The 18,526-nt window shown below is 46.1% G+C and overlaps 1 protein-coding gene and 1 long non-coding RNA gene across 2 annotated transcripts in view; one reads left to right on the forward strand and one right to left on the reverse strand.

Moving 5' to 3' along the window:
* STMND1 (stathmin domain containing 1) overlaps positions 1 to 9,095 on the forward strand; it is a 31,750-nt gene extending 22,655 nt beyond the window's left edge. The window contains exons 4-5 of the mRNA XM_008274133.4: positions 6,797 to 6,928; positions 8,653 to 9,095. Of these exons, the coding sequence (XP_008272355.3) occupies positions 6,797 to 6,928; positions 8,653 to 8,943 (423 nt within the window). The 3' untranslated portion in view covers positions 8,944 to 9,095. The remainder of the gene's footprint in view (positions 1 to 6,796; positions 6,929 to 8,652) is intronic.
* Positions 9,096 to 10,681: 1,586 nt separating this feature from the next.
* Positions 10,682 to 13,689, reverse strand: LOC127487344 (uncharacterized). The gene is made up of 3 exons (XR_007914116.2): positions 13,613 to 13,689; positions 11,133 to 11,211; positions 10,682 to 10,778 (listed from the first exon to the last, which is right to left on the reverse strand). It is a non-coding gene; the product is annotated as an uncharacterized lncRNA (long non-coding RNA).
* Positions 13,690 to 18,526: the final 4,837 nt, after the last annotated feature.

Here is an 18,526-nt window from a genome sequence, read left to right on the forward strand (position 1 = left end):
CCTTCTCTGCTTGGTGACGTTCAGAGTACTTCTGTAGTTGGTGACCTTTAGCGTAGTGAGGAAGTCTGTTCGTATTGCACCAGAGTCTCTGACATTATTTGTTGAACCTCCTGGGGAATGTTTTAAGGGGGAGGAAGTTGACCCAGTTAGATCTCATCTCGGGCACACCACTTACCTTCCAGAGTGAACGTCTCCAGGAGGTCTAACAGCGACAGAACAGGAGTGACCAGCTCTTTGGCAGGCATTTTCTATGTACAAAATTCCCTTAAAGCAACAAAAGCAAGATAAGTTCATCCCTAGGTCAATAGTTAATTAGGAAAGCTCTGAGGCACACACACAACAGATCTAAGAAGTAAAGTGTACAAATTAGGTTAGCTGGAAACAAGCCGCAGCATCTTTGATCTGGGCAGCCCTCTTAAGGTATTTGCAAAGAAATAACTGAACCAGTGACTTCTATAGCATCTCTGTAAGCATAACTTGGTCATTGGCATCACTTTCAAGTTCCAACATTTGATAAGTTTCAATTGCATAAAACTAGGTGGTCAGGAATCCAGATATCCTTCTACAGGTCTCTCTGTTCTTTGACTTAAAATGTCAGGTTCCAGAGGATTAATTTCCTTAAAGAGGGAGGAAGAGCATGATTTTGCAGGCATCATTTAGGATCAAACCACGGGAGGAGACCACCCATACCAGAAAATCTAAACTCTGAAACTGCTGGCTGCTCTCATAATTTGAGTCAACATTCAGAATGCTAAGTAAGCCTGCCCCAGCATTTCTTTACTGGGTCTTGGATTGATTTCCCTCTTACTGCTCTATGAGTGAGTATCACTGGGAAACCGATTTCCTACCCACTTCACCATATCGCTAGTTGAGCCCTAGAGCAAGTGTGTCCCTCTTTCAGCAGACAGCTTTTGCCAACAAGAAGCCCAGGAGCCAGGTGTCTTAAAGAATAACACACATGGACAAAGAGGGAGGACTTGCCCTGATGAATACCCCACAGTTTTCATGTGGTGAAAAACATCACGTGGTGTAAAATTGATGGCTGTAACTGAGCCAAATCTTCAAGAAATGTTTTCCCTTTAGAAGACTTCCTGAAGAACCCAGATTTTAGAACCGGAAGGAAAAGTCTATTCCCACTTTACAGTTGAGAACATGGAGTCCAGTGAGAAGTTGGTAGTAGAGCTCCCTGGCCTTCCACTTCTGGTTCCACTTGGGCTCCCGTGTACTTCCGACTCTCCTTCACTCTCCTTGTGAGAATCCTGCATACCAGTTGTAATCTAAAGGGGGAAATTAGGGCCTGCAGAGTTTAAGAATCTGTGGAAAGTCATTCCACAGCCAAGCCAGGACTCAAATCCAGTTCTTTCTGAGTTCCCGTCAGAAAGATAAATTTTTCTACTGTGCTGAACTCTCTTTGCTGGATTTAATTTCTCAGTACCTACAGCACTGTAGTCTGAGGAGAGAGTCTTTGGGAAATTATAATAAATGCTAAGAGCTCCACTGCCCTTAAAAACATCTTTAGAGAAATTATCTAGAATAATACTCAGTTCACTTTATAATGAAGACTTGGAGTTTATTCAGGCCTTCCCACAGTCATAATAAGCCTCTATATGTTGACCTAGAAAGATATCTGTATTAAATTAAGGAAAGAAAATTGTATATTATAATCTCATGGAGGTTTTGGTCCACATTGTAGATGTCCTGCACATACACAGGCATACGTTGTGTTTTATTGTACTTTGCTTTATTGCACTTCATAGATTCTGTGGTTTTTACAAATTGAAGTTTGTGACAACCCTGTGATACCCAAGTCTGCTGGCACCTGTTTTCTCACAGTGTGTGCTCACTTCCTGTCTCTGTGTCACACTTGAGTAATTTTTACAATATTTCAAACTTGCTCATTGTTATATCTGTTATTGTGATCTGTGACCAGAGATCTTTGATATTATTACTGTAATTGCTTGGGGACAACACAAGACACACCCATATAAGCTGGTAAATTTGAGAGGTAATTGCTATGAAGTGTGTTCTGACTGTTCTACTCATCAGCTGTTCCCTTATCTGTCTCTGTCTGTGCAGCCCCCCACCCCAGTCCCTGAAACACAGTGATATTTAAATGACAGTAGGCCAATTATAACCCTACAATGGCCTGTAAGAGTTCAAATGAAAGCAGGAGTCGCATGCTTTTTTTTTTTTAAGATTTATTTATTTATCTGAAAGTCAGAGTTACACAGAGAGAGAAGGAGAGGCAGAGAGAGAGAGATCTTCCATCTGCTGGTTCACTCCCCAATTGGCCACAAAGGTTGGAGCTGCGCCAATCCGAAGCCAGGAGCCAGGAGCTTCCTTCAGGTCTCTTACATGGGTGCAGGGGTCCTTGGGCCATCTTCTACTGCTTTCCCAGGCCATAGCAGAGAGCTGAATCAGAAGAGGAGGAGCCAGGACTCGAACCAGTACCCATATGGGATGCTGGCACTTCAGGCAGCGGCTTTACCCACTACACCACTGTGCCAACCCCTGGAGTTGCACATTTTTCACTTTAGATCAAAAGTTGAAATAATTAAACTTAGAGGGGAAGGCATGTTGAAAGCCAAGATAGGCCTAGGGTTGGGCCTCTCATACCAAACAGTCAGCTAAGCTGTGAATGCAATGGAAAAGTTCTTGAATGAGATTAAAAATGCCATTCCAGTGAACACATGAATAAGGAAGTGGAACCGCCTTACTGCTGACGTGGAGAAGTCTCAATGGTCTGGATGGAAGATCAAACCAACCCCAACATTCCCTTAAAGCAAAACCTAATTCAGAGTAAGGCCTCAACCCTCTAGTTCTGTGAAAGCTGTGACAGGCGAGGAGGAGGTTGCAGAAGAAAAGTCTGAAGCTAGCAGAGGCTGGCTCACGGAGGATAATGAAAGAAGCCACCTACAAGACATCAGAGAGCAAGACAAAGCAGCAAGTGCTGATGGAGAAGCTGCAGCAAGTTGTCCCCCCAGAATAAACAGCAAAGACCACTGAGGAAGGGGGCTACGCTAAACAACAGATTTCCAACGCAGTTGAAATAGCCTTATATTGAAAAAAGATGTCATCTAGGAATTTCATAGCTAGGGAAAGTCAACAGCCAGGTTCAAAGCTTCAAAAGTCAGGCTGACGCTTGTTAGAGGTTATTGCAACTGCCGACTTTTCAGTTGAATCCAGTGCTCATTTATTATTCCAAAAATCCTAGAACCCTTAAGAATTCATTAAATCTGCTCTGCTTGGGGCCACCATTGTGGTGCGGTGGGTTAAGCCACTGCCTGTGACACTGGCATCTCATGTGAGCACTGGTTTAAGTCCCAGCTGCTCTGCTTCAGATCCAGCTCCCTGCTAATGCTCCTGGGGAAGCAATGGAAGATGGCCCAAATGCCTAGGGCCCCGCCTACATTTTTAGGAGAACTGGATGGAGTTTCAGCCTGGCCCAGCTCCAGCTGGTGGCCATTCGGGGAATGAAACAACAGATGGAAGATAGATCAGTCGATCAATCGATCAATCTATCTATCTCCCTGTCTCTCTGTGCTTTTAAATAAATAAAACAATTTAAAAAACAAAGAAAGAAGACTACTCCACTTGTGCTCTGTCAGTGGAACAGCAAAGCCTGGATGACAGCCCATCTGTCATGGTTTATAACATGATTTACTGAATACATTAAGCCCATTGTTAAAAAAGATTCTTTTCAAACTGTTACTGCTCATTGATACTGCATCTGGTCACCCAAAAGCTCTCATGGAGATGCACACAATATTAATGCTTATATGCCTGCTAACACAACGTCCCTCCTGCAGCCCGTGGATCAAGGAGCCATTTCTACCTCCGAGCTTTATTATTGAAGAAATATATTGTAAGGTGACAGCTCCCTATAAACAGTGGTTCTTCTGATAACGCTCAGCAAAGTAAATGAAAACCTTCTGGAAGGATTCAACGTTCTGGCTGCCATGAAGAACAGTTGTGTTAATGGGAGGAGGTAAGAATATGAACATGAATAGGAGTTTGGAAAGGGTGGATTCCAACCCTCAAAGGTTGACCGTGAGGGGTTCAAGACTTCAGCAGAGATGGTGGACACAGCAAGCGCATTGAAGTGGAGTCTGTAGATGTGACCGAAGCAGCTCAATGTCCTGACAGAACTTTAAAGGATGAACAAAAACAAAGTGGTTTCTTGAGATGGAAGATGCTGGGAGCATTGCTAGCATGACAGCAAAGAATTTGGAATATTACAGAAATGTGGTTGATGAAGCTGAAGCAGTGTTTGAGAGCATTAACTCCCATTTAGAAGAAGTTCAAGCATGGGTCAATAGTATCACATAGTGTCACATGCTGCAGAGAAATCTCTCCTCAATGGAACAGTCGATCAGTGGGGCAAGCTTTACTGTCATCTTGTTTTCAGAAACTGCCAGCGCCACCCCAGCCACTACCAGCAGACCGTCCACCAGCAAAGACTTCGCAACTTGCTGAAGGCTCAGATAAGTGTTGGCATTTTTTTTTAGCCATAAAGTATTTTTAAATTAAGACGTGCACATCTTATAAAAAGATGTGCACATTTTAAAAAGATGTAATACTGGGGCCGGTGCTGTGGCTTAGCGGGTAAAATCGCTGCCTGAAGTTCTGGCATCTCCTATGGGCACCAGTTCAAGTCCCAGCTGCTCCACTTCTAATCCAGTTCCCTGCTATGACCTGGGAAAGCAGTAGAAGACGGCCCAAGTGCTTGTGCCCCTGCACCCATGTGGAAGACCCAGAGGAAGGTCCTGCCCTGGTTGTTGGCTTCAGATCCATGCAGCTCCAGCATTGTGGTCATCTGGGGAGAGAACCATCGGATGGAAGACCTCTCTCTCTCTCTCCCCCTGAAACCTCTCTCTGTCTTTCAAATAAATACATAAATTTTTTAAAAACATGTAATGCTAATGTGTACCTAGTAAACTCCAGTGTAGTGTAAACATAAATTTTTATGTACTGGAAAAACCAAAGAAAATCCCCTGGCTCTTTATTGTGTGCCATATATGCCTTGTGATCTCAAACTGAACCTGCCATATCTCCAAGGAATGCCTGTCTATAAGCATGCATAGAAAAAAATCTAGGCCGGCGCCGCGGCTCAATAGGCTAATCCCCTGCCTGTGGTGCCGGTACACCGGGTTCTAGTCCTGGTTGGGGCGCCGGATTCTGTCCTGGTTGCCCCTCTTCCAGGCCAGCTCTCTGCTGTGGCCCGGGAGGGCAGTGGAGGATGGCCCAAGTGCTTGGGCCCTGCACCCCATGGGAGACCAGGATAAGTACCTGGCTCCTGCCATCAGATCAGTGCGGTGCACCAGCTGCAGCACTCCCACCGCGGCGGCCATTGGAGGGTGAACCAACGGCAAAAGGAGGACCTTTCTCTCTGTCTCCCTCTCTCACTGTCCACTCTGCCTGTAAAAAAAAAAAAAGAAAGAAAGAAGGAAGGAAGGAAAGAAGGAAGGAAAGAAGGAAAGAAGGAAAGAAGGAAGGAAGGAAGGAAGGAAAGAAGGAAGGAAAGAAGGAAAGAAGGAAAGAAGGAAAGAAAGAAAGAAAGAGAATCTATGAAGACACACATAGAACTGTTTACAAAGCTTCATGGCAAGGAGTGAGACCAAAAGCCAGGTGATTAAACCAAGAATCCGGAAATCATGTATTTATCATTTTAACTTTTTTTTTGGACAGGCAGAGTTAGACAGTGAGAGAGAGAGAGACAGAGAGAAAGGTCTTCCTTCCATTGGTTCACTCCCCTAATGGCCGCCACGGCCGGCGTGCTGCGCTGATCTGAAGCCAGGAGCCAGGTGCTTCCTCCTGGTCTCCCATGGGGTACAGGGGCCCAAGCACTTGGGCCATCCTCCACTGCACTCCCGGGCCACAGCAGAGAGCTGGACTGGAAGAGGAGCAGCTGGGACTAGAACCCGGTGCCCATATGGGATGCCGGCACTGGAGGTGGAGGATTAGCCAAGTGAGCCATGGTGCCGGCCCCTTAATTTTTCATAGCCAATGCATATTGTAGAATGTGCATTTTTAAAGAATGACATGTAAATTTTGGGTATTTTTGTTCTTAAATGCCTGACAACCACTTGACTTTTTTGTAACTAAAAATTAATATTAGAAAGTCATTACGGCCTCGAAATGAAGAAAAAGTAGTGAATCATATGAAATGAGACTTTTTCCCCTGCTGTCATGAAAACATTTGTAAAGGGCCAACAGCAAGGCCCGGTTCAGAGCTGTTGCTCAGTCACTGTTAGTTGTCTTTCTGTCCCACGAGACCAAGAGTAATCTCTACCCCAAATGAAAGTAAGTCCAGCTTATGGAGTATTACCCTAAACTTTCTACCTTGAACTACAAATTTATTGCTTGTTGGCCACAGTTTCCCATCTGATATATATTCCCAAGGTTTTGTTTCTTCTTCTTTCTCTTCTTCTTCCTCCCCTCCAACCTCTTCCTTCTTCCCCCCTTCTCCCTCCTCCTCCTCCTCCTCCTCTTCTTCTCTTACTTATTTATTTCCTTTTGGTTTTTTTTTTTTCTTCTCATGAGCCCTTGTCTATTCAGTTACAGAACACCTTACACTCTTAGCACCCGCCGTGTACGTTTTGAGACATTTACGGGGTTTTCCCTTTAGGAATTCTGTTCTTACCTGCTTTCATCTTGTTGTTTTCTATCTGCCATGGGAACGTTTAAATTCTTAGGATTTATGTTTTAAACTGTGTTGATTCTACTACCTCTCCTGCCTTTCTCCTCTGCCCATGAGCAATCTTGTTTCTCTACTTCAAAAAGGGTCTTCTTTCAGGTGCACACAACTGAGAAGCCACAGAGAAAGCCGCCAGCCAGACTGAAAAAGCTCCAGATCAAAAAGACAGAGAAAGACTTCACAAGGAAAGACAGAGACCAGAAAATGCAGGCAGCAGAGGCGCGCCGCAAGGTAGTGGGGCTTGTGGGTGGCAGTGCTGGTGGACACCAGCTCGTGTCAGACCAGTCCTACGAGCAGCTTCAACACAAATGGTCAATATTCACTATGAATGACCTGCCTGCACCTTAAGCTGGGTGTTTAGTGTTTGATTTTAATTATCTGTGTATTGTGAAGGAATAAAGAGATATCTTGAGGTTGGTGAAAAATTAGTTTCCTGTGTAGGGTATTCCCGAAATGTGGAAGATGCAATAAAAAGATGTTTATTTTGAGGCAAAAAAATTGTAATCTATTACTGGTTTTTCTGGAGTACATTTTCCATTAAGTTTTTGAAACACTCCTATGATTCTTTTTTGTTAAGATTTATTTATTTATTTGAAAGGCAGAGTTACAGAGAGGCAGAGGGAGAGAGAGAGAGAGAGAGAGAGAGAGGTCTTCCATCCGCTGGTTCACTCCCCAGTAGGCCAAAATGGCCAGAGCTGTGCTGATCTGAAGCCAAGAGCCAGGAGCTTCTTCCAGGTCTCCCACACAGGTGCAGGGGCCCAAGGACCGGGGCATCTTCCACTGCTTTCTTAGGCCATAGCAGAGAGCTGGATTGGAAGTGAAGCAGCCAGGACTCAAACCGGTGCCCATATGGAATGCTGGCACTGCAGGTGGCAGCTTTACCCACTATGCCTCTATGCCCCACTCCTGTAATTCTTAGGATTAAGTGAAGTATGACATTGTCTTCCCATGAAACAAAGAAAACTTGTGTTGGAGCAGGGGTGGAAGAGGGACAGAGGTGGGGTATAAGGCTGAGAAGAGATTCCCAGACCACCAGACAGCAAGCCCTCTGTGTGCACCTGGCAGCAGTCAGCTTTCCAAGGCTGACTTTATTCCCATCTCTCCTTTGGCCTCTCAGAGAGGGGAACTCAGTGTAAGTCCTGGGTCTGTCTTCTTCAATGGGACTTGCTCAGCACGTTTGTCACCTGCCTGGGTAATGGAGGAGAGAAGCCAGATCATTCATGATGAGTGAGGTGAAGGATAACTTGGAGAAAGTTATTATTCAGGCTGAAGACACTGTTAGGGATGCCCACATCCCATAGTAGAATGCCTGGGTGTATGTCTCAGATTCCCTCCCAAGTCCAGCTTCTGGCTAATGCATGACTGGGAGGCAGCAGGTGATAGATCAAGTACCTGTGTCCCTGCCACCCACATGGGAGGTGAAGGTTAAGTTCCCATCTCCCAGTTGTGGCCTGGCCCTGTCCTAGCCATTGATGGAATTTGGGGATGGGAGGTGCCTCTCTCTCTCTCCCTCCCTCTCTCTTTCTCTCTCTCCCTTTGAATACAAAATATAAGTAAGAAAGTTACTTGGGGCCGGCGCCACAGCTCAATAGGCTAATCCTCTGCCTGTGGCGCCAGCACCCTGGGTTCTAGTCCCGGTTGGGGCGCCAGATTCTGTCCTGGTTGCCCCTCTTCCAGGCCAGCTCTCTGCTGTGGCCAGGGAGTGCAGTGGAGGAAGGCCCAAGTGCCTGGGCCCTGCACCCGCATGGGAGACCAGGAGAAGCACCTGGCTCCTGCCTTCGGATCAGCACGGTGTGCCAGCCGCAGCGCGCCGGCCACGGTGGCCATTGGAGGGTGAACCAACGGCAAAGGAAGACCTTTCTCTCTGTCTCTCTCTCTCTCTCTCACTGTCCACTCTGCCTGTCAAAAAAAAAAGTTACTTGGGCACTTTTTCATTCTTTTATACTGCTTTTCAGACTAAAGAAGAAGAAACAAGAAAAAGGCTACAGCACGAGCGACTTTTGTTCCCAGCCCAGGGCTCAGAGGTAGCAGAAGTGGGCGGGGCCGAGGTGCCACCTGCCAAGGGACGTCACACAGTGAGTTCTGCCATGTTGGAACCATCTGACCCTGTCCTGCGGAGAGGAGAGCCCGGGAGCAAGGAGCAGGATCAACGTGAGGCCACCTCCACCGACAGAAACTCCGATTATGGAAGTGTTGGCGCTGTGGAGTCAGACATGTCCTACAACCGAGAGGAGGACGCTTTCTAAGAAGCCGGATCTTGTGGATTTCCTAAGACAGCGTCTGTTCTCTCCCTGTGTGATGTGCTTAGTGTCTCTCCTCCTTTGCTCATCAGACGTCACTCCATTGGGATTTCTGCCTTGGCCTTAGGGAGCTAAATGTGCTGAACATGAGTTGAGTAAAACAAACAGCTGTACCTGCTAAGAAAAAAGGAGGGAGGCCGGCGGGAGCAGCTGGGCTGTTCCTCCCTCCTGTGTGCCTTGAAACCCAGTGAAGATGCCTTTCACTGATGAGCTTACAAAATAGGTGTGTGCCAAAGGAACCCCAGCCTTTCTGCTCCTGCCCCTCGCTGTGCCCGTCCTCGTGGACATCCTTTAAGACAAATTGCAAGAGTTTGTGTTAATGATTTTACCACCTGCGTGCTTCTACTGCTGTACATTTAATTTGGTGGGGTTTTGTGTTTGTTTTTAATTTTTCTTTGTGTTACCAAAGAATAAAGCAGTCTCTTCCAGTTGGCCGAATTGGTTTCATGCCTAGAGTTTAAAGGAGCAATATCCGGTTCTCAGAATGATGTCACCAGTGGAGCTTGCTTGATGCGAACGAAGGGAAGCTTCAATTGGGGCTGGGGACAGGAGGTGGGGGACGGGGCTCTGAGAGCTGGCCCTTTGTCCACCCGTCTCTTCCCTGGAGTTCCCTGACCTCAGCCTTTTGCCTGATCCCATTGGAATGATTGCTTGTTCTTCCCTCCTAGAGACAGCCAGGCCTGCTCAGGCCCGAGCAGTTCACTAAAGTGTCCCTAAAGAACACTTGCTCCGGTGTTTATACTTTTTTTAAAAAAGATTTACTTACTTATCTGAAAGGCAGAGTTACAGAGAGGCAGAGACAGAGGCAGAGAGAGAGAGAGAGAGAGAGAGAGGTCTTCCATCTGCTGGTTCACTCCCCAATTGGCTGCAGCTGCCAGAGCTGCGCCCATCTGAAGCCAGGAGCCAGGAGCTTCTTCCAGGTCTCCCACACAGGTGTAGCAGGTCTCCCACACAGGTATAGGGACCCAAGGACTTGGGCCGTTCTCTAGTGCTTTCCCAGGCCATAGCAGAGAGCTAGACTGGGAGTGGAGCAGCCAGGACTCTAACTGGTGTCCATGTGGGATGCCGGCACTGCAAGTGGCAGCTTTACCTGCCGACCCCCAGTGTCTATACTTTTTCCCTGTCACTACCAAGTTTTGACCACCCCACCATCGTTGAACTGGGTGACTCCCGCAGTTTATCTTTGTGTGATGGTGGTCCATTTGAAAGCCCTGTTGGCCCACTCTTATTGCCAAGATAAAGTCCACACTCCTTTTGGCTGGTGAGGATTTGGGCTTTCACAGTTCATCCAAACTGAACTTCTCCCTGTTCTCAGCACTCTCCCTAGCCTCTGGGCCTTTGCACATGCTGTTCCCTCCTTCCCTTCGCCCCTTCTTGCTAGTTGACTTCACTGTGCCTTCTTGATTTTCTGTCTCACTCAAATGCCCCTCCATCCAACCCCTGGTCCAGGAGAGGGCCCCACCCTCCACCCCTCATAGTCACCTCTGGCGCCCAGAGTTTCTTGTGTTTGCCTTCAGCACTGGGATACTTTCCCGTCTTAGTCATTAGATGTTCCCAGTCTGATCAGGGTTACATTTTCTGTGCCTTGGAGAGAAGATGACGCCTAGGTGCTGGGTGTTGCTTTAGCAGACAAATCCATGTGCCCATCCGTCCTGGAAAAACAGTAGAGCAACCATAGGAGGCGGCTTATTTTCCTGGCAGCCAGTGACTGGGCAGACTTGAGAACCACTCAGCACCTCCTCTTTGTGTATTCCTTTTGGGGGTTCACAGCCTTCAGACTCCTGAGGGGAGATCGGGGAAGAAGAGCAGGGGATTTGCAGACCCCAAACCTTTAGATTCAGCACTTACTTCTTTTAAAAAAAATTTTTTTTTTGAGAGACAGAGCTCCCATTCATTTATTCATTCCAGCTGGGGCTGGGCCCCATGGAAACAGGGAGCTGGGAACCCAGTCGGGGTCTCCTACATAGGCGGCAGGGACCCAACTACGTGAGCCGTCATCTACTGCCCCCTAGGGCATGCATCAGCAGGAAGTGAGAATCAGGAACAGAGCCGGGACTCAAACCCAGGCACTGTGACACGGGATGCAGGCATCGTAACCACCAGGTCAGAGGACCCCCCCCCCCCCATCTACCTACCATGGGGCCTTGGAAAGTTGGAAAGTTATGTATTCTATGTTCTCTGCAACTCCATTTCCTCATACACATTTCCTAAAACCTATGGAAAAGGGAATTCAAAGATGTTTATTTTACTGCAAAAAATAGGTGAAATTCCAGGCTGCTGCCTGCAATGCCAGCGTTCTATAGTGGGGCACCTGTTCAAGTCGAGTTTAAGATCTCTCTCTCTCTCTCCCTCTCCCTCTTTCTCTGTAACTGTCCTTCAAATAAATAAATACATTTTTTTTTTAAATTTTGAAATCCATGCATTTTTTCTCTTTTTCTTTTTTTCTGTCTTTTTACTTATTTGTTTTATTCGAAAGACAGAGTTACAGAGAGAAGAGGAGAGACAGACAGAGATAAAGAGAGGGATATTCTATCCGCTGGTTCACTCCCCAAGTGGCCACAATGGCTGGTTGTGCCTGACCAAAGCCAGGAGCTTCATCCGAGTCTCCCATGTAGGTGCAGGGGCCCAAGCACTTGGGCCGTCTTCTGCTGCTTTCCCAGGTGCCTTAGCAGGGAGCTGGATCAGAAGTGAAGCAATTGGCTCTCGAACCAGTGCCCATACGAGATGTCAGTGTCTCAGGCAGAGGCTTAAGGACATCAGCCCAGCGTGGTTTTTTCATATGCACTTTCCGTGAGCTTCTTGAAGATGCCTCAGATGTTAATTTGGGATAACTGCCTATCACAGAGTTGTATCAAGGAAGTGTTGCTTGTAAAAGAGCCATATAAACTGGAATTTGGCAATGTTTATGGCCTGTTTTTATGTAAAGTCTCATTGCAGCAACGTCATGTTTTCCATCTGCCCACAACTTTTCTACAGAGGTGCCCCTTCTAGTGGCAAGTGCCAATCTTACCAAATATCAAACTAGCTGAAAAGTTATACAAAGGGGCCCAAAAAGTGATTTCAGTGTTACACACACACAAATGGTAAAATTTAAATGACTGCAAAATGGCAGGCGCTGTGGCACAGCAGGTTAAAGCCCTGGCCTACAGCACAGGCATACCATATGGGCTCCAGTTCGAGTCCTGGCTACTCCACTTCCAATTTAGCTCTTTGCTATGGCCTGGGAAAGAAGTAGAAGATGGCCCAAGTCCTTGGGCCCATGCACCCACGTGGGAGATCAGGAGGAAGCTCCTGGCTCCTTGCTTTGGATCAGCACAGCTCTGGCCATTGCAACCATTTGGGGAGTGAACCAGCAGATGGAAGACCTCTCTCTCTCTCTCTGTCTCTATCTCTCTTTGTAACTCTGTCTTTCAAATAAATAAAATAAATCTTTTTTAAATAAATGGTTGCAAAATACATTCAATACAAATTTCTAATACCCATTGTAAGCTGAATTCACAAATTTGATAAATACCAACATACAAATTCCTCCTGAAGTCACTGGCTTGGATGACAGGTTGGTTGAATTAAAATATACTCAACAGCCCTCTGCATCCATGGAGTCCACAGGCAAACATTTAACCAACTATGGATCAAAAGCACTTTGGAAAAAATTACACCTATAGGGAGGGCACTGTGGCATAGTGGGTAAAGTTGCTGCCTGCAGTGCCGGCATCCCACATGGGTGCTGGTTCAAGACCTGGCTGCTCCACTTTTGATCCAGCTCTTTGCTATGGTCTGGGGAAACAATAGAAGATGACCCAAGTCCTTGGGCCCCTGCAGCTGCTTGGAAGACCTGGGAGAAGCTCCTGGCTCCTGGCTTTGAATCACCATTGCGGCCAACTGGGGAGTGAACCAGCGGATGGAGTCTCTCTCTCTCTCTCTCTGCATCTGCCTCTGCCTCTCTGAACTCTGTCTTCCAAATCAATAAAGAAATCTTTAAAAAAAAAAAAAACTACACCTATACTGAACATGTACAGACAGTTCTTCTTGCCAACATTCCCTAAATAACACTGTAACAATTATTCCACAGCATTTACATTGTGGTAAAGGGAGTACTTAAAGTATATGAGAGGGTTCTATAGGTCATATGCAAAAACTGCAATGTTTTATCTAAGGGTTTGGAGCATCACGGGTGCTGGTATCCAAGGGGCTTTCTGGAAGCAGTCTGCCTGAGACACAGAGGACCAGCTACTTGGTGTAGATGTGAACATTATCATTGATATCCTGGTTTGCAAACCTCTTTACGTATACAGAGTTGAATATGCAGAGTTACACAGCCTAAATGATTGTCTGTGTGTTGTTACACTAGTGGAACTCTCCACCATACCAGATGAGAAGGGAGATGATGAGAACATGCAGTACCTGGGGCTGGGGAAATGTGCCCAAGCCTTATATAGATTATTATTTACAAAGATAAGCAATGGTGCAGAGAGGAGCAAGTAGGCTCAAAGGCGCTGAGCTGCTTCCCGCAGACACGGAGTGCCTGTCACCAAGCCAGGTGACGCCCACTTTCAAGTCCTGCTCTGCCTCCAGTGGGATACAGACCCCCGACCCTGAAACATTGTTTACAAACCTCAGCTGCACAGGAGACTGATCCCAAGATCATCTTGCTTTCTCTCCTTTTATAGAATTATTTGCACCAAAGAGTAAACAAACAGAAAGATGGAGATTTGGGTGTTGAAAGAGCATAATTGATTTTCTCATTCTTAAAACATAAAGTTTGGAACAGTCACGAGTGTATTTCAGCCAAACTCAAATCTTAACAGCACACGATTCTGTAAATATTTCTATAATCACCTTAGTTGGGGGCAACTGAAAAATACCTGTGTAGTTTTCCTTGTGAAAGACGACCTGGCTGTATGGAATAGAAGGTAATTTAATTTTGAGTGACCTTATCGTGGGGTGGTTGGCATGTGTTATGGATGTTATATTTAAGGAAATACACTTAGAATAAAATTTGGAGGTGTATCTCAAAATGTTTCATGTATATTTAAAATAATGCATGTTGTAAGACATATATGTTAGTAAATTTATTATCACAGGGACAAAAATAGAACATTTTTGTAGTGTTGCTATAGTGACTAGCAGTCATTTATAACTGTGTCTATTTCCATCTCTTTTTGTCCCACGACTGGTAAATAGCTAGTATTTGCAGGAATAATTATACAGTAAATACTACATTCTGAAGAAGCGTAATGTTAAGTTGTGGCAGCAGCTACAAGCTACATGTATATCCTGTAAACTCACTCCCAGGACCTTCCTATGAAACATAGTGGAACTTATGAACTAAGTGAATAAAGGGCTTTTTTAAAAGATTTATTTAGTTATTTGAAAGTCAGAGTTACACAGAGAGAGGAGAGGCAGAGAGAGAGAGAGAGAAAGAGAGAGAGGTCTTCCATCCTCTGGTTCACTCCCCAATTGGCTGCAGCAGCAGGAGCTGCGCCAATCCAAAGCAAGGAGTCAGAAGACTCCTCTGGGTCTCCCACATGGGTTCAGGGGCCCAAGGACTTGGGTCATCTTCTACTGCTTTCCCAGGCCATAGCAGAGAGCTGGATCAGAAGAGGAGAAGCCAGGTCTCGAACCAGCGCCCATATGAGATGCTGACACTGCAGGCAGCGGCTTTACCTGCTAAGCCACAGCGCCAGTCCCAGGGCTTTAAAAAAAAAAAAAAAAAAAGATTTATTTATTTACTTACTTGAAAGGCAGAACATGAGAGAGAGAGAGAGAGAGAGAGAGAAAGAGAAGGGAATCGTTCATCTGTTGGTTCACCCAGCAAATGGCTACAGTAGCCAGGGCTGGCACAGGCCAAAGCCAGGAGCCAGGTCTCCCATGGGTGGCAGGGACCCAAGGCGTCTTGGGCCATCTTCTGCTGCTTTCCCAGGTGCATTAGCAGGGTGCTGGATTGGAAGGGAAGCAGCTGGGACTCAAACTGGCACTCTGATAAGGGGTGCCAGTGTTGCAAGCTGCAACTTAACTCGCCATGCCACAACATAGGCCCTATGGCATCATTTTAAAATACACTGGGGTGGGGAGGTGGGGAAGGCAGCATTGTGACATAGCAGGTTAAGCTGACGCTTTTGATGCTGGCATCCTGTATGGATGCTGGTTTGAATCCTGGCTGCTCCACTTCCATTTCAGTTCCCTGCGAATGTACTGGGAAAGCACAGAAGATGGCTCAAGTGCTTGGGCCCCGGCACCCATATGGGAGACCTGGAAGAAGCTCCTGGCTCCTGATTCCTGGTTCCTGGCTTTGTCCTGGCCTGGACCCTGCCATTGCACATTGCAGCTTTTTGGGGAGTGAATCAGTGGATGAAAGCTCTCTCTCTCTCTCTCTCTCTCTCCTTTCTCTCTCTCACTGCCTCTTCCTTTCTCTGTGTAACTCAGACTTTCAAATAAATAAATACATCTTAAAAATTAAACTGTAGGAGATGTCATTTATATTCTGTCACTTGTACTTGCTTTTTAAAAATAATAACTGCTTCTTTGTTTTTTTTAAGTAGAAAAGCAACAAGTAATAGGAAACACTGAAAAACATAAAAAGCAAAATACACCAGGAATCCAACACTTCCCCCTCCCCTTAAAATCACTGCTAGTGATGTTTAATGAACTCACTTCAACATTTTTTCCTTGCAATCATCAACTCATACATACTACATATGCTGTTTTTTTTTTGTTTTTTTTTTTGTTTGTTTTTTTTACAGGCAGAGTGGACAGTGTGAGAGAGAAAGGTCTTCCTTTTTACCATTGGTTTGGTTCACCCTCCAGTGGCCACCATGGCCAGTGCGCTGCGGCTGGCACACTGCACTGATCCGAAGGCAGGAGCCAGGTGCTTCTCCTGGTCTCCCATGCGGGTGCAGGGCCCAAGCACTTGAGCCATCCTCCACTGCACTCCCTGGCCACAGCAGAGAACTGGCCTGGAAGAGGGGTAACCGGGACAGAATCCGGTGCCCCGACCGGGACTAGAACCGGTGTGCCAGCGCCGCAAGGTGGAGGATTAGCCTAGTGAGCCGCGGCGCCGGCCTACATATGCAGTTTTATACCGTGTATTTTTCACTCAGTAATACTTGTGTTTCCTTTTTTAAAAAAATCTACTTCCACAGTATCATTCTTAGTGATGTCACTGTGTTTGGTTTCCCTGTTTTGTTTCCAAGGGTTCCCATAGTGAAAGACAATTGTGCTCTATGTTTTGCCATCTACTTTGACAGGGTTGCTAAGTGAATCATGTGAACCATCCCCTTTCTCACCTGCCACTAAGGCTAAACCACAACAGTCTACATACTTTGTGGGACAGAAACTGCTATTGTCACTTTGCTCAAAGCACTACCCAGTTTTGTATTTATTTATTTTATTTTATTTTATGTATTTGAAAGTCGGAGTTACAGAGAGAGAGGAGAGGCAGAGAGAGAGAGAGAGAGAAAGTCTTCCATCCATTGGTTCACTCCCCAGATGGCCACAACAGCCGTAGCTGCACTGATCCAAAGCCAGGAGCCAGGAGCTTCTTCCAGGTCTCCCACATGGGTGCAGGGGCCCAAGGACTTGGGACGTCTTCTACTGCTATTCCAGGCCACAGCAGAGAGCTGGATCGGAAGAGGAGCAGCCAGGACTAGAACCAGAGCCCATATGGGATACCAGCATTTCAGGCCAGGGCTTTAACCCACTGCACCACAGCGCCGGCCCCTGTATTTATTCTTTTTTTTTTAAGATTTATTTTTGTTTATTTGAAAGGCAGAGTCACAGAGACAGAGAGGAAGACACACACACAGGGGTGGGGGGAGAGAGAGAAAGAGAGAGATCTTCCATCCACTGGTTCACTCCCCATATGGCCACAACAGCCAGGTCTGGGTCAGGCCAAAGCCAGGAGCCAGGTCCCCCACGTGGGTGCAGGGGCCCAAGGACTTAGACCATCTTCCACTGCTTTCCCAGGTGCGTTAGCAGGAAGCTGGACCTGAAGTGCAGCAGCCAGGACATGAATCAATGCTCTTATGGGATGCCGGCATCGCAGGTGGCAGCTTAACCCACTGTGCCACAGCGTCAGCCCCTGTTTATTCTGAATGGCTGCACTGCGGTGGAAGCCCATGAGTGCCAAGGCACACAGAAGATCAGGTGCCTTCAGTTTTGCATACCCACCTCCGGACCCTTCTCGGATTCAGGAAAGTCGACTTCCTCACAAGACAGCTCTCTTTAGGACCCTGAGATCTCAAGTCCACTGCCCAAGCCCAGATCATAAAGAGGGGTGGTTGTATCCTTCTACCCAAGCTGACTGTTCGTTGCTCACGTAAAAATACCAGCTACATTTGCACAATGTTATTGTCATAGAAGTGTTTGCAGTTAAGGCTCTGAATCCTTTTCTCTTGTTTTCAAAAAGGAAATTACAGACATAAAAATCAAGTGTCTGAGTTCAAGTCCCTGCTCTACTTCCAATTCCAGCTTCCTGCTAAGGCACACCCTGGGAGGCAGCAGACAATAGCTCAAGCACTTAAGTCCCTGCCACCCATGTGACCCAAACTGAAATCCAAGCTCTTGGCTTTGGCCTGGCCTAGTCTTGGCTATTGTAGGCATTTGGGGAGTGAATCAGTGAATGGAAGTTCTCTGTGTGTGTCTCTCTCTCCCTCTCTCTCTTTTAAATAAAGTGAAAATAAATTTTTAAGAAATCAATAGATCAATATTTTAAGCATCAAATATAAATATTCCAAATATCAGTGTCAGTAGTAATAAATTTCTAGTAATCAATACACAAATTTCCCCTCTCACGACACAATGCAATCTGTATACCAAACATAATATATCACAGAAAAACACATATGACAAAGAAACCATGCTTTTTCCTGCCTCATTTAAAATGAACAGTGATGCTCCCTTGTGGAATAGCAGGAAGACTGGACAGAGGATTATCACTTAACCAGCATTCACCAGCTTGCTGCACTGGCCTGTGCCGGTGGTTCTCAGAGCCTGAGCCCAGGCCATCACCTGGGATTTTGTCATAAATGGAAGTTTTCAGACCCTACCCTCCAGACTATATCAGATTCTGGGGCCCAGCAGTCTGGGTATTAACAGGGCTTTTAGGTGATTTTTTTTTTTAATGTTTGTTTGAAAAGCAGAGAGAGAGAGAGAGAGAATGGATCTCTTCCATCCACTGGTTCACTCCCTAATTGTGTGCCATAGCTGGGCTCAAGTGAATATTTACCAAGAGTAGGTCTTGCTTATCCTGAGACCTATGAATGCTATTTGTCCTGGCTATTCTATTGGCTTTTTAATAGCCTTTTTTAGAAATGCTGTTGGTTTGGGGCCACATCTGACAGATCCTTCAAGAAACATTGCGATCAGGAGGCTATGACTTGGACAAAGTGCAGAAAACATTTCCATCACAACGGGGCTCACCTACTTTTTAAACTGTTGTAATTTTCATTGTGGTTTTTAAGATGACACAAACATTTGCCATCTTAACATTGTTAAGTGTGCCATTCAGTAGCATCAAATATACTCACAT

This window comes from Oryctolagus cuniculus, chromosome 5 (assembly GCF_964237555.1).
Source record: "Oryctolagus cuniculus chromosome 5, mOryCun1.1, whole genome shotgun sequence".
Lineage (NCBI taxonomy): Eukaryota > Metazoa > Chordata > Mammalia > Lagomorpha > Leporidae > Oryctolagus > Oryctolagus cuniculus.